Raw genomic sequence first — 16,428 nt, 5'->3', positions numbered from 1 at the left:
ACACAAATTCATCCCAGAGAGAACTTACCTCCCAGGGGTACTGACATACAGACTTGCAGGAGGGACAAGGCACAGTTAGAGACAGCAAGACCAGCTAAGGCCAGAGATAACCAGATGGCAAGAGGCAAGGGCAAGAACATAAGCAACAGAAACCAAGGCTACTTGGCATCATCAGAACCCAGTTCTCCCACCACAGTGAGCCCTGGATACCCCAACACACCAGAAAAGCAAGACTCTGATTTAAAATCACCTCTCATGATGATGAAAAAGGACTTTAAGAAGGACATAAATAACTCCCTTAAAGAAATACAGGAGAACACAGGGAACCAGGTAGAAGACTTTAAAGAAGAAACACAAAAATCCCTTAAAGAATTATAGGAAAACACAACCAAACAGATGAAGGAATTGAACAAAACTATCTAGAATCTAAAACTGGAAATAGAAACAATAAAGAAATCAGAAAGAGAGACAACTCTGGAGATAGAAAAACCTAGGCAAGATCAAGAGTCATAGATGCAAGCATCACCAACAGAATACAAGAGATAGAAGAGAGAATCTCAGGTACAGAAGATAGTATAGAAGGTAACGTCCTTAATCTAAAGAAAGACATGCCCATAAATATACAAGAAGCCTACAGAACCCCAAATAGATTGGACCATCCGGGAAATCCAAGACACAATGTGAAGACTAAACCTAAGAATAATAAGTATAGAAGAGAGCGAAGATTCCCAACTTAAATGGCCAGTAAACGTCTTCAACAAAATCATAGAAGACAGCTTCACTAACCTAAAGAAAGAGATGCTCATGAACATACAAGAAGCCTACAGAACTCCAAATAGACTGGACCAGAAAAGAATTTCCTCCTGTTACATAATAATCAAAACACCAAATACAGAAAATAAAGCATATTAAAAGCAGTAGGGAAAAATGTCAAATAACATATAAAGGAAAACATATCAGAATTATACCAGACTTCTCACCAGAGACTATGAAAGCTAGAAGATCCTGGGCAGATCTCATACAGACCCTAAGAGAACACAAATGCCAGCCCAAGCTATTATACCCAGCAAAACTCTCAATTACCATAGATGGAGAAACCAAGATATTCTATGACAGAACCAAATTTACACAATATTGTTCCACAAATCCAGCCCTACAAAGGATAATAGATGGAAAACTCCAACACAAGGAGGGTAACTACACCTTAGAAAAAGCAAGAAATTAATCTTCTTTCAACAAACCCAAAAGAAAATAGCCACACAAACAGAATTCCACCTTTAGCAACAAAAATAACAGGAAGTGACAGTCACTTTTCCTTAATATCTCTTAATATCAATGGACTCAATTCCCCAATGAAAAGACATAGACTATAGACTGGATACGTAAACAGGACCCAGCATTTTGCTGCATACAAGAAACCGACCACAGTGACAAAGTAGTTTTGTTTGAAATGAAAATTTATTTTTGAATAGGCAGTACATTTGCATGGTTTAAAACATTTGTACAAAGATATTCATGAAGAGAAATGCCCTGCAGGGGCTGGAGTGATGGCTCAGTGGTTAAGAGTGCTAATTGCTCTTCCTAGAAGTCCTGAGTTCAATTTCTAGCAACCTCATGGTGGCTCAAAACCATCTGTAATGGGATCCAATGCCCTCTTCTGGAGTGTCTGAAGATAGTTACAGTGTACTCATATGCATAAAATAAATAATTTTTAAAAAAAGAAAAGAAAAATATCCTGACCCTCTCGGGCCATTTTCTAGAGTTGTTAATCTGCCCTGTCCGAGGCCGGGCTCTGCTCTTCACGCTTGTAGACATCATCGTGTCTTTTCCTGCCAGCAGCAAGCCCCAGTGCCCTGGGTGTGTGCTGGTTAGTGCTTAGCATCACAATGTCTTCAGAAAGGACATTTTCCTATTATTTACACCCTGCTAAGCCTCAAAAATCTGAAAAGCAGTCACTTAATAAAATAAATGTGTTTTACACTTACTACTTTAAATTACTATAAAATTACTCAGAAAACATTGGACTATCACAGAAGAACTTCTGTTTAGTGTGTGAAATCTTACGTGTGTTGGTGGAGACATGGTGTCCTTGGTAGTTTAAATTTTTTAAAATTGAAACTATTATGAAATTCTATTTCAAAATGAACAGAAAAGAATAATGTAAGTAGCTCCCAACATTCACCTTTTGGGTGCAGTGAGTGTCAAGCTGTCTGGGTTTGTTTGCTCTGTTCTTGGTTAATTTCTGTTTGCTGTTTTGTCCTTCCCCCTCCCCCTCCCTCCCCCTCCCCCTCCCTCCCTCCCTCTCCCCTCCCTCCCTCCTTCCCTTCCCCCCTCCCTCCCCCTTCCCTACCCCCTTACCCCCTCCCTCCCTCTCCCTCCCTACCCCCTTACCCCCTCCCTCCCTCTCCCTCCCTCCCCCCTTCCCCCCTCCCTCCCCCCTCCCTCCCTCCCTCCTTCCCCCCTCCCTCCCCCCCTCCCTCCCTCCCTCGTCCCAAGGCATTAGTTGCATCCTTGTAAGCCAGTCTTGGATTGTTTCTATCCTCACGTGCTTGCACCTCTGAAGACAGGGACACCTATGGGACTTCAGCGTCTTTTCCTAATGTTAATCTGCTATCTCATACCTCGTCCACAGTAGCGTTTCCTGATAGTGTGTGTGTTCAGCTTTCTATCATTTAAACAACATTTCCTAGTTTTACCCAGTGTTAAATACTTGCACTTGGGGCAGGAATCTCACAGTTGATGCTACAGTCATATCCCAGCAGAGGATGTGCGTTGGCTGATGCCCCTCCCCCTTGCACTCGTCTCCCTAAGTGAGCCTAAAGAGGATGCCCACCAGTGTCTGCATCCTGGGGAGGGTCGGGGTCTCTTGTCTGGAGAGCATGCAGCCTGCTGGTACTAGAAGTCTGGGAGCAGCTGCATTCCCTGCAGTCCACATGACTTCATCTTTGATGATGAAGCAGTTCTTTTTTTCCAATTGCCAATCTTCAAAATAAGGATTTTAATAGCTTCCTATGTCATGGCCTATAAGAATTTTTTGGCTTTCTTATAAATTCAGGGAATCTGTTGATTCAGACTGTTGTATTTATTACAGCCATTGTTAGGGGGGTGCCATATTGACCAACAGCTTGCCTGGGGAGACTTGGTGATGAGGGAATTGATGTCTCCTTTCAAGGCAGAAGTGGACAGCAGTTTCTCCACTGTGAGCCAGGAGCTTCCATCACCTGGTATCGGTCTAAGGGTGATTGGGCTATTCTCAGGGACTTAGCATTTAATTGTGGGCTTGTTTATAGTTTCAAAGGTTTAATCATGGTGGGGAGCATTGCAGCAGATAGGAAGGCATGGTGCAGGGACAGTAGCTGAGAGCTTGCATCTGATGGGGGGCGGGAGGGAGAGGGGAGAGAGAGACAGACTGAAAGATCCTGGAGTAGGCTTTTAAACTTTCAAAGTCCACCCCCCCAGGGGATCCTCCTCCAAAATGGCCATACCTTCTAATCCTTCCTAAACAATTCTATCAGCTAGGGATCAAGTGTTCAAATAAATAGGGGCCACTCTTGTTCAAGCCAGCACAAGTCTAAAACTTGAAACTAGAATATTGGTTCCTTCTGGTTCTGCTTTGGGCTTATGTGGTCTTGACTTTCACACCAGGAAACACTTCCCAGGCTCCAGGGCAAGTAAAGACTAGCTTGTGGGAGAAAGCCAGGGGCAGCACACTGCCACCATGGTCACTGCCTCAGCTACAGGAAGTAGCTTCCCTTTCCCCTCAAAGCTCACCAAATGCAGCATGGTCAAAGAACCTGAGTCACAAAAGATACTACACATCACCAACAGTGAATTCTTGCACTGTGTCCCAGAAGGTGAGGCTGTAGCCATAATGATTAGGCCAAGGTTAAAGGCATGTGGGCACTGGGAGAGGGCTCTGGCACAGGGACAGTAGCTGCTGCTGATTCCTCCCATCAGCCTGGAGAGGAATGATGGACGTCTGAGAGAAAGGCCTAGTGGAGGCAACACCTGAGCAGCTCTGGGCGGGGCTCCTGCTGAAGGAAGCTGCACTGCATGGCCTGGAAGGCTGGGCGAGGGGGTGGAAGCAAGGTGGATCCAGTTCAGGATGGAGCAGCTGTCCTTGGCCTTGCTCTGCCGCCTCCTCTGCACCCTCTCATGCCCAAGGAAAGTGAGTGAGAATGGAGGACTACAGAGAGCAGAGCAGAGCCTCGTGTTATCTAGTGTGCTGTACGGATCTGAGAGGTCCCAGGAACAGTTCTGTGTGCAGGCTACGCAGTAACCAGAAGAGCACTATTCATTGTACTTAGTTCACACTGGTAGTACGGTGTGCTGTGTATGTCACTGGTCTCCTTGTTCTGAGGGTGCTAGGCCAGGCTCCGGAAATGACCAGTGTGCCTGCCTTAACTGGTCAAGGTTTGCCTGTTAACACATACCTGTAATGTCTGTCCACAACCTCCTTATTTCCCACAGATACTGCATGGGGGAATCTTCTCCTCTACCACAGAGACTCATCAGAGGCACAGCACGTGACCCTGAACCCTTCCAGCCCACCAGAGCCATAGCCTATGCAGGCAGTAATGGCGATGCCCTGCCACGGTCCTCCAACCCGCAGTGCAAATCCTAGCAAAGCAAGTCTACCTTCTCCCTCCCCTCCCTTTCTTGTGTCATCCTGTTCTGGCCTTCAAGTGGGGCATGCCACCATGCCCTTGTGACGCTCTCTGCTTTTTCTCTCAGAGATTTAAGATGTTCCTCCTAATCGTTTCACAGCCCTGTCTGTTCAGTCTGCATCTCGGCTGTATCTGAATCAGGTTCTAGAACTACATTGTCTCTTCTCATCGCTGTTGGAAATAAACAGTAACAAAGTTAAGACACCCGTGAAAACAAAGCAGTTGTAAACATTTTGTTCTGCAGAAAGGGACAAATAACATCGAGAAAAGGCAGAGGTGGCTGGCATGATGGTGGTCTTTAAAGTGCCCCCAACACAAGTGATTCCTGCCCTCTCCTTCTGGAGGCCAGGACTTGCCTTCTCAGATTGTCCCATCTACTGTTTAGGACAAAATGCTGTATCTGGTGAATAATTTGGGGTTTCTGACCACCCCTTTTCTGATGGGGACTCTGTCACACGGTAGGCTGCCTGTTACCCTTCTGCTCTCAGATCTGAGACGAGCAGGCACCAAGCCCCCAGCCCGGGTGCCTCCTGCTTATCTGCACCTCTGATGAACTCCGAGCATGCCTCATGCTGCAGATGGGTCATAGCACTCTGTCTCTGCGCTGCACAAACCAGCAGCGGCATTTAGTCAATACAGAGAAAAGCAATATCCAGCCCCATCTCAGCGAGTGAGCACTCTGCTGCTCTGGGCCCTGGTGAGGACGCTGAGGATCAGTGACTGAGCTTGATGGCCCGTGCCCTTGGGGTGACCTCCACAGTGTTCTCAGCCCCTCCTGCCCTGCTGGGCTGGGTCTGCAGGCAGACTGATGCTTGGTTTGGGTATTTCTACATCAGATCCAACCCTCAACTCCCTGGACTTTTGGTTAGGTTTTAGTTAAGTAGTTTCTTTCGAGGGCAGACCATAGTAAGAACAGACTGTTCTGGCAGTATTTCAGAATGGCTCCTTTTCTTCTACTAACTACTGCAGGAGAGATTTTTCTCTACCTTAAATTTGGGGATTGTAGGGATCCTGGAAGTAAACTCATGCAAATGTGGGGCACTGTACATGATGAGGAAGTTGTGGCTTTCTGCCTGTCATTCCAGTTTTGGGGGAAGCGAAGCGGTTTGCCATGTGACCTGGATGCTACTGGGTCCTAAGCAGTCCATTTGTCGCCATTGCTCTTGCCTAGAGGGAGTGGTGGCTTCTGGGTCCCTGTGCTTGGCAGAGACCTGGAGCTTCTCTTCTCTCCCTTCCACCATGCATTCTCCTGAGTCGTGTGGTGTTCCTCTCTAGGTGCTGGGAGTTCACTTGTGCTGTCTCCCTCCACCCCTTCCTCTGAAGGTGCTGGGATCTGCCCTTGATCAGATGGTGACGCCTGGGCGGGTCCTCTGCAGGGTCCTCCCCCCACAGCTGCAGCAACACCCCTTGTTGGTTCTGAAGGCCTAAGATCTCAAGGCTGCTCTGAAGTTGTGTCTTTAAATTGTGTGTTTCTGTCCCTCCATGGTCACACCCTTTTCTCTTCTCCAGCATCCAGGGCAAACTCACCTTCTCTTAGCATCGCTCTGTGCACCCTAGACAGGCTGCTTCTCAATCCTTACCCACTTCTGTCTTTTTTTTTTTTTTTTTTTTTTTTTTACGATTTACTTATTTATTTTACGTATTTAAGTACACAGCACTCGCCTTTAATCCCATCACTTGGGAGGCAGAGGCAGGTGGATTTCTGAGGTCGAGGCCAGCCTGGACTATAGAGTGAGTTCCAGGGCAACCAGGACCACACAGAGAAACCCTATCTCAGAAAAAAAAATAGTCCTTACATGTAGGAAATAAGTGGAATTCTGAGTAACTGTTCACTGTTTGGCATGGCTGTGTCATAGACCTGTGCCTCAGCCCTGTAAGAGTGGCAAAGCCTTCCCCAGGTGCCGCTCAGAGGGATGGCAGCAGTGTGTACAGAAAACCCTACCATAGCTTTCTCCCTAGTGTATCTTTGGCTTGAACCCTGCTCCCCTACAGATACTGCTCCTACTGAGATTAGCTAAACCTATCTCCACGTTCAGCTGTAGACAATAATCCTGCCTCCTTATTTGTCTGGATGTCATAACCCCGGCTCCTTGTTCAGCTGTATGAAATAACCCCACCTCCTGTCCCTCCCTCCTCCCCTCCCCCTATATAGTAAACACACTGGGCTTTCAAAGTGCTGTGGCCTCTCCATCAGGGAGCTCATAGCACCCAACCCCAGCTTTTCTGTCTGTGTGTCTGTCCTTTCTTATTCCCTCACTGACCCAGCCATGGTTCCAGGATCCAAGCCATGCAATGATAGGACTCATAAGTTTAAAAAGATCACAGCAGACACATCTCTGATCCCTTCTACCTACATGTTCTCTGCTGCTGCTGTTTGATTTGCTGGGTGCAGAACTAGAGACTGCAGATTGCCAACTGCACCCCCTTCTGTGAATCCTTTTTTTTACTCTGGTCCTAAGTACAGATGAATAGTTAACTGAATTTACCTTCTGAAAGAGAAGTAATACTGTTGTCTCTTCTTCCTTCTCGTAGGTATAATATTGAGCCTAGTTTATATTGCCCATTTTTATCCCTTGGAGCTTGCATGGAAGGCCTGAATGTCTTATTTAACAAACTGTTGGGCATCACCCTATATGCAGAGCAGCCCTTCAAAGGAGAGGTGTGGTGTAATGACGTCCGGAAGCTGGTAAGCGTCTGCCTGCTGTGGCAACGCCTAGGGCTCCGTGGCCGTGTGGCCATGTCGGTGGGTCCCCAGAGGTTTCTCCTTTGTGCTAATTGTATTCTGACAGGGTGCCCCAGCTCATTTCTCCTTCATAAAAAGTTCAAGCACCACTTCTGATTTAGGACCTTGCACTAAGGACCTGAATATGGGACAACAGAGTTAGTTCTCCAAAGCAAGTGTTGTGAGGAAACCTGATAAACCGCTGATTTCCATTTACATACTTTGGATGGTCATGAATTCTACTTGTTAGAAAGTCTATGGTTGCTCATACAATGGCAATGGCCTGTCCCTTTGCAGTTCCCACAGGCACTGCTCCCTTATTTTTCAGGCTTTTTCATGTGTTTGCAGTGGTCTTTGCATCAGACATTAATTTTATCTCGTGTCTGATTTATTTGGCTTTGATGACAACTTCAAGCCTGGAGTTCTGCCTTGCTCCAATTAAGACCCACTTTTACTGGGGTGTGAATATTTTTATATTTTTCCTCAGAAGGTTGTGGCTTTCTTGACCCTATATTAATTTATCCCCAAGGATTTCATGGGGCAAGGCCATTTATCTCTTCCTTGCATGCTTGCTGGGCTTGTGTCACTGTGTGCCCGGTCATGCCAGCTGCCTTGGTGCCCTTTGGCCATGCTTCGAGCATGGGATAGGTATGAAGCAGGTCAGGCTAGGAGAGCACTCTATCTCTGCTGCTGTTCACAAAATACCCTGTCATGTTACTAACTTCCTAAATGGTACAGGTTAGGGAAAAGTCAGGATGTGGTTAAAAAAAGAAAAAGCCAATGACAGATGCAGGTGGCAGCCTTGGCCTTCTGGGATAGCACCAGGCCCATGGTGTTCATCACCATCTCTTTGGTGCCTTGAAAAAAAAAATGGTACCTAGGAGATGCTCTGTAGGTGCTTGCTGAGGGAGGGAGATAGGAAGGAAGAGAGGGAATAAATAGACTTGCTTGAAAATTGAGAACAGCAAATTGTAATCACCAAGTTCAGAAAAACAAGGCAAGATGGAGCCAAATGACTGAGTAGGGAGCAGAGCCGTGTCTTATCAGTTCTGGATTCAAGGCCATGTATAGGTTGCATAAGACAGAGAAGGAAAAATAATTTGCCACTAAAATTGTCAAGCCAGCCTTTCTTCCCAAATCTTTTGGGTTGTTTTGAGAGGAGCCTTCTCTGAAGAGCTGTGCTTGGTGTGGTCAATATAGAGGAAGGGCAGATATGACAGAATGTCTCCTCCTGAACATAGGACTCTCAAGCCACAGGGCCCAAGGAGAATGTCTCTTCCTGAACACAGGACTCAAGTCCTAGGCTCTAGAAGTGGAGCAATTCAGTGAATATCTTGAGAAACTTAGGATAAAAAAAAATTAAGAAAAATAAAGGAATTAAGATGCCTGTGGCTATGCCCATGGATATTTATTATACAGGGTCTTGTAGGTTTTTGTTTTGTTTTGTTTGTTTTGCATTTTTTTGATGGGGTCACGGGTCACTGACCATTAAATTTGAACTTGTATTCCAGGCTGTTGTTCATGAATCTGAAGGGCTGCTGGGGTATATTTACTGTGATTTTTTCCAACGAGCAAACAAGCCACAGCAGGTAAGCTTTCCCTTACCAGCGGGCTTGTCTAGAAGTGGCCAGCCGTTTGTCAGTACGGATGTGAACATTGCATGTCACTTTTACAGTTCCATAATAGTTAAAGGTACCAAAATTTTTCTAAATATGTAAATGTGAAAATAGGAGAGAATTTGAAAGTAATAAAGATCATGAGAGGAACTGCGTGGATCAATATTAACTACTCAGATTTGGAATGTTATTAACTACTCACATTTTACAAGCTCTTATTTTTGAAAACCAGTACATAAGTGCTTTATAGATTGACACTTTTTAATGTTTACCCCGCCCTTTGGAATTAGGCTTTAACACAATGAGGCCAGTGAGGTTATATGCCTGCTCAGGACACAGATAGAGGTTCTTAGGCCTTGACTCCAAATATTCTGTCTAGAGCCCCAGCTCTCAGCCCCTTTCTATGATAAATAGTTGTCCTACTTAGCACTGTCAACTTGACACAGCCTAGAAAAATCTCAGTTGAGGAATTGTCTTCTCTACCTGGATCATCTGTGGACATGTCTGTGAGGGATTGTCTTGGTTGCTAATTGAGCCCACTGTGATTGGTCCTGTCCCGGAGGTCCTGGGGTGTGTCCTAATGCAGGAGAGAGGAAGCTAGCGTGCACCGTTACTCCATAACACTTGAGTGACTGTTCTGGTTTCTCTCAGTGATAGACTATGACCTGGAGGTTTACCAAAGAAACCCTTCCTCCCATAGTGACTGGAGCCATAGGCGCTGTTCTGCTACCATTTAGCTCATGGCATGAAAAACACACAGACTGGCTTCTTCCCTTTGCTGCACACTAGATTTGCATACAGATCACCTTTAGTACTTCCGTGCAACTCAAGGGGAAGTGCCATGACTTCAGGTTAACAATTATAACAGGGAAAAAAAGGTGCCTGACATTTCATAGTGATCCACAGTTTCCAAAGCGAACAGGAGTGAGTGTAGGAGATATGCTTGGCTTGGGATTTGACAGGTAGCATTCTGCATCCTGCAGATCAGGCTTGTGGAGGCAAATTGCTTTCCTTGGTGATTTGGCTAACAGGAATCAAACAGAGGACCGAGGACAGGTCACCATCTCTGGGTCTCAGCTTCTCCCTCTTTCCTTAGTGGGTGGCAGTTTAAGGATTCTCAGCCCTGGACTCTGACACTCATCTGGGTTTGGATCTGAGAGGCAACACGTCTAGCTTGAGTACAGAACTTGACCTTGAAGACTTAGTTTTAGTTGTCTTTTCTGAACTGAGAGACATCTGTCTCATGTCATTGTGAAGGAGTGACAGTCTGTCTGCTGTAAGCTCTGCTTATATAATTCAGGCCTTGACTACACAGGAACAAGGATGGCAGACTGAAAGACTTTCTGCTGGTTGCCTGACACCAGGGTTATCAGTACCTTTTCCCACTCACTATTAACATTTAGAGTGTGGGTTTCAACTTTTCAGTACCTTTGTTTCCAGCCCTGTACACATCGAGTCAATGCATATTTTTAGAGTAGTTGAATAAAATTCATCAATATATATTTAGTGGCTTAAAAATTTTAAAAATTAGAAAACAAGGAAGAAAATATACAGGATAAAAATAGATTATGTTAGATGTCTGAACTCACTATTTCTATTGAGTTCTATATCTAGGCTTGTTCTTTAGAGTGTCTAACATCTTTGTCTCTATATTTCCCTTTGCAAAGGATTGCCACTTCACCATCCGAGGGGGCAGAGTAAAGGAAGATGGCAGCTACCAGCTCCCAGTGGTCGTTCTCATGCTGAATCTTCCTCATGCTTCCAGGGATTTCCCTACCTTATTAACTCCTGGGATGATGGAAAATCTCTTCCATGAAATGGGCCATGCCATGCATTCAATGCTCGGACGAACTCGGTACCAACATGTCACTGGTAAGGAAGGCTTGCTTTAGGCATCTGTAGTCATTTCTAGTGTCTAAGGTCCTTCATCTCAGATGACCTCATCTTGTCATTGCTGCACACTAGGTCCTTTCATGTTCTCACTTGATGGGAAGAAATCTCAGGTGTCAGTTTTGAATTTGTGCCCATATATATTTTATAAGGGCACAGGGGACTTACACTTGTGTGTGTGAAGAGAATAGGTATATGTTTTCTTAGGCCCTGGCACAGTTGCTGAGTGAATTTCTTTTTCATTTAAAGTAAAATTCCATGTAGTTTGTTACAAAACAAAATTAATTGTTTCTTAAAAGTATAATAAACTATTTTTTACATGTACTACTTCTGCACAATATTGTTATTATGCTTTATGAAATTTTAATGATGCCTGGTTACATTCAGGATTTTATTCTTACCTTTCTTGTCTCTACGATGTTTTGTTTCATTTTGTTCTATTTTTATAATTTTTTTGAGACAAGATCTCTAGTAGCCCACACTGGCTTTAAACTCAATAACTCAGGCTGGCCTTGAACTCACTGTATAATGTAAAAGTAACCTTTATTTGCCAGATGTAATTGTTGTCTCCGAGGCTTACTGATAAATTAACTCACTCTAGCTCTTTCTGAACACTGGCTGGCTGGTTCAACTCAGCTGTTCTGGCCCAAACTCTGGTTCAAGCTGACTGATTCAATCTGGATTCTCTTGGCTTCTGACTGAATTGCTCTGCTTGGCCTCAAAGTAACTCTGGCAATGTGTTCTAATCTTCTGACTCTTATTCTCTGGCTCATTCTGTTTTCACTTGCAAGCTGTCTCTGTAAAACTGTACAGAAAAACTCTGTGTGTGTGTGTGTGTGTGTGTGTGTGTGTGTGTATGCATGCATGCACATCTATGTGTGCTGTTCTCTTAAGTTGCCTCTCTTCCCCATGCTGTTCTTATGAGAGTTGTGTGTATCCTATCTCTGACTCAAACTTTTCTCTGATTTGTTACCTTGTCTGCCCCTCAATTAGCCATCACTTTCAAACATGGCTGCTTCCTTCTACAAACTAACTTTACCTTCATTGTTTGGAATTAAAGGTGTGTACTAAGGGCATGATTATATTCCAGCCATAGGGATTAAAGGTGTATCATTACAGCTGGATTACACAGATTTAGAATGTCTTTAGATGTGAGTCTTTATCAGAACAGCCATTTTGCTGGATTAAAATTCCTCTACAGTATTACTCAGGCTAGACTTAAACTCTCTGTATAACTCAAACAGGTCTTGAACACCTGATCCTCCTGCCTCTACCTCCCAGGTACTGGGATCACAGGTGTGCACCACCATACCTGGCTGTACTTCATCTGAAGTCCTTGGTTCACTATCATTAGTGGTTAGCATTTGATCACTTCCTGATAAGGTGTTAGCATCCATTGCTCATTAACTAACTCTGAATACATAGAACTGGGGTAAGAAAATGATGTTTGAAAAGAGTGTGGGCAGGTTGACTGGAACGATAGAGCAACACCAGGAGGTTCTTAGAGATTTGTTGCCTCAAGAAACTTTGAATTTAAAATATTGATTTTTCTTACCAAAGATTGACTCTAATACAAAGAACAGTATGCAGCTTAAATAAAGTCCTTTGAAAACAAGTGAAGGCTAAAAGCATTTGGAAATGGAATTCAGTGAATCAAATACAAATGCCTTATTGGTTGTAAGAGGGTTTTAATTTATATTTCATGTCAAGCCAGCATAGCAGAAGACAAGCTATGTGGAGAGGGTGTGAGCTATTGCTTTGTAAGGTGTTTCAGCAGCTGTGCAAATATTTTGTTTTACTTTTAATATAAAGAAAAAATATAGGATTATAATAAACTTTTCTGCAAATATGTACAATAGTTTTATAGAGTAAAATATTGGTTCAGTGAATTAAAGCTTATCATAGATCATCAGAAGTACAAACAAGTTTTAAAATGCACATAATATGAAAGACAAACATGTTGATTTAACTCATACCTATTTTTTTCCCTCTTCTTTTTAGGAACCAGGTGCCCTACTGACTTTGCTGAGGTTCCATCTATTCTGATGGAGTACTTTTCAAATGATTACCGAGTAGTCAGCCAGTTTGCCAAGCATTATCAGACTGGTCAGGTAGGAACAACTAATACAGGCTAATCATCCCTAATCCTGAAACTGAAATTTGAAAACTTTAAACACTGACATGGTGCCACAAGTAGAAAATCACAGACCTGACTTCATGTGACAGGTCATAGTCAAAACATAATACACAAAACAAAATGCCAGACCGAATGGCCCTCAGGTATATGTGTAATGTAACATGTCTGTGAAAGAGTGAATTCCCATTAAGAGTTGGGTCTTATTCCTATGATGTGTTAACTGTGTATGTGCAGATATCCCCAGACCTGAAAAAAACTCAAATTCTGAACTAGTTGTGGTCACAGGCAGTTTGGGTAAGAGGTTCTTACCTATGACACTGTATTGTATTATGCATTAGGTTGCCATGATTGGCTCTACTTGTGGCCTACTGAATACCGCTGAATTTTTTGTGTTTATTTCTTTTGTTTTCTTAAATACTATCTCTCCAGCAAACTGTCAAATCATATTTCCTATCCATGGTCATATGCAGAAAAGTAGCTGCCTTGTATCTGATGCTAAATAATCTCCTCTTCTGTCCCATCTTTATCCCATAAGGAAACTGTCTCTACTTTGCCTTCTGTGTACCGGGCAGGCATGCCAGCTTGTCTCACTGCAGAGAGCTTCACTTGTGGACATTTGTTCTCGTCGCTTGAGTTATTCTCTTAGCACCTTTATTATCCAAATGTGAAGTCTGAACATTCCTTAATTCAAGTATTTTTTTCTATCTCTCTCTCTGTGTGACACATTACAATTTTAAATACTGCCAAACTGATATGATAGTTCAGTAGTTCTCTGTGAGTATAACTAATGGTATGCTTTATTTAAAACCCAAATGTATTTTTGTTTTGTTTTTCATTGCCCTGTGGTGCTGGGGATCTGGCCCACAGGCTTGCACACGTTAGCCATGTGTTCTGCTACTCAGCAACATTCTCACCCAGCTGTCCATGCTCGTGGGACAATACACTCTTGCCTTCTGGGAACATTTCCCCATCACAGTGTGCCTTGTTGTGCATTGCTGTTTGCATCTCTAGGCCCTAGACTTTTGCCTAGTACAGGGGAGAAGAGTGAAATTTAAAAATGTTAAAAGAAAGGATTAATCAAATTAGGAGAGAACATTAGCCAAATCAAGACTGAACCCATTCTTTATTTCCATCTCTTTCTGACTATCCCCAGAGGTGTAATGCAATTTTGTTGTCTTTTAGGGGTTTGATTCTATTTTCATCAACTTAGAATAATAGATATGTTTCAAAGTAAGTCTTGAATCTTGAATGAGTCTACATTATAGTTTATTTCAGTTTTTAAAATGGCAAAGTCAAATTAACTATTGTAAAGAGTTGTTTGGGGGATTATGTAGGCATAGTCACTGATCTGGCCACACAACCCTACAAAAAGTCCTGCAACCATCCATAGCTTCATGTTGGGGTTTGGCAGTGAAAAGAGTTTGGTAATTGCTTCCCGTATGAGGCCTATGGAGTACAGCCAGATGCCCCATACCCAGGATAGCAGGGCAAGTCCAAGTCAGGCTGCCTTAGGGTACAGGGAGTGTCTGAAGAGGGTATGAATACACAGGGTCTTGGAAAAGGATACAGGAAGGGAGTGCTCAGCCAGCTAACTGAATTGAAGTAGCTAAACTCCTAGGTAGACCAGATAGCTTCTTTACACTCTGCTCATGTCCTATAGTAACCTCCTTTATCTCCAGTTTTTTAGTTTGTAGCCTTTTTTTTCCGAGACAGGGTTTCTCTGTATAGCCCTGGCTGTCCTGGAACTCACTCTGTAGACCAGGCTGGCCTCGAACTCAGAAATCCACCTGCCTCTGCCTCCCAGAGTGCTGGGTGGGTGCGCCACCACCACCTGGCTTAAGTTTATAGCTTTTATTAGCATTGGTACTCAAACAGCCTTACTTGGAGCAGGGCTGTTCCCCTTTCTCCAGTGTCCTGTCACCTAAGGGACAATCAGTGTGTTGTGCTCTATCTTACCTGTAAGTTGTGGTAACCATTCCACATGGTCTCTACTACTGTAGCTTTATAATAAGCTTAACACCAGTGGACCATTCCTCTTCAATTTGCTTCTCAAAAATTTTGTTGGGTGCTTCGATGCTTTTCTAGGCATTGTAGAATCAAATTACTTATTTTTTTTTTAAAGTATAAGGATTCAGTATTTCTATGTGTACAGCAGCATATCTGTATATATGCTGTATCTGTGCCATATACCAATGTCAGGATTGAGTCTTCAGAGTCATGACTAGAGCATAGCTCACCATTTATCAGGTTTTTAAAAGTCTTGGAATAAAGTTTTAGTGTTTTCTCTCTAAGACCTTGATCCATGTTTGCCAGACTAATTTCTAAGAGCTAATTTCACACTGCTGCAAATATCCTCAGCGATCTTGGGCAAGTCATTGGTTCCTGGAACCTGCCTGTAGACTTGGAGTGGCGTCTGCATCATTATTTCTGCTGAGAGTGCTTTGTTCTCTTTCCAGTCCACATAGCTTTTGTTTGTTTCTTTTTCTTTTCTCATTCCGCTCCCTGAGTAGAAGCTGCATGTGAGTGTGACTTGCCTTGGTCCTGATCGATGCTTTTGTTTGCTTGTTTTTGTTCAGCCTGGTTTTTAAAGAAATGTTTCTTTATCATGAAGGAAGATGCTTATTATGGGTTTGGTAGAGATGCCAGGGAAAGCAAATTCCTTCCAATTTTTAGCTTACAGATTTTTGTTTATTATTATTATTTTTTAACATTAATGATTCTACCAGATTTTTTTTTTTACCACATCACTTGAGGAATTGGATAATGAGTAGAAGTGTTAAGAACTAGCAGTAAGACACCTTTAAATCCTAGGGTTAAACAACGTTGACCTTGAATTTGTGTTGTTTTTTCAACACAGAGCTGACTTCTTGGTGGTACTTTGTGAACAGTGGAAGCTTGGGTTTGGGAGAAAGATTGGCTAATGACTTTGATTTCACTGGTATTGAGTAGAGGCCATTTTATAAAATGAGATAGTGAGATGGTGTGTGTTCCTTCTTTTTCCATTCTCCACAGTGTTTTTGATTTTTGTTTTTAAATAAAACTATAACCATCTGTTTCATAGAGCTTTGTCAGAGTTCATCTCTAAAGCCATTTATGATTTACTTTCTCTGTAGGAAGATTTTTAATGAGTGGCTTTTTGTAGTTGTTGGACTCCTTGTCTGGACTTTCTTCTTAATAAGTTGTGCTAAGTTGTAATTTTCTAGAAATTTAACCCAAATTCTTAAGTTTATTGGCATAGTTATTTATAGTATTCTTTTATCTTTAATTTTCAGCCTCATCTGTAATTATATTCCTTTTCACTTAGTATTGTTTCTCTCATTTTTTCCTTTACTAATCTGTTTTATTAGGATTTTCAAAGAGCAAATACCAAGTCTTTTGTTTGGTTTTAGTTCACTG

At 43.0% G+C, this 16,428-nt stretch overlaps 1 protein-coding gene across 1 annotated transcript in view; it reads left to right on the top strand.

The window, feature by feature from the left end:
- Mipep (mitochondrial intermediate peptidase) overlaps positions 1 to 16,428 on the top strand; it is a 128,539-nt gene that overhangs the window by 35,233 nt on the left and 76,878 nt on the right. The window contains exons 11-14 of the mRNA XM_052191265.1: positions 7,200 to 7,353; positions 8,901 to 8,978; positions 10,673 to 10,877; positions 12,897 to 13,006. Coding sequence (XP_052047225.1) covers positions 7,200 to 7,353; positions 8,901 to 8,978; positions 10,673 to 10,877; positions 12,897 to 13,006 — 547 coding nt within the window. The remainder of the gene's footprint in view (positions 1 to 7,199; positions 7,354 to 8,900; positions 8,979 to 10,672; positions 10,878 to 12,896; positions 13,007 to 16,428) is intronic.

The sequence above is a fragment of the Apodemus sylvaticus genome, chromosome 8 (assembly GCF_947179515.1).
Source record: "Apodemus sylvaticus chromosome 8, mApoSyl1.1, whole genome shotgun sequence".
Taxonomy (NCBI): domain Eukaryota; kingdom Metazoa; phylum Chordata; class Mammalia; order Rodentia; family Muridae; genus Apodemus; species Apodemus sylvaticus.
This window is presented reverse-complemented; position numbering and strand designations above follow the sequence as displayed.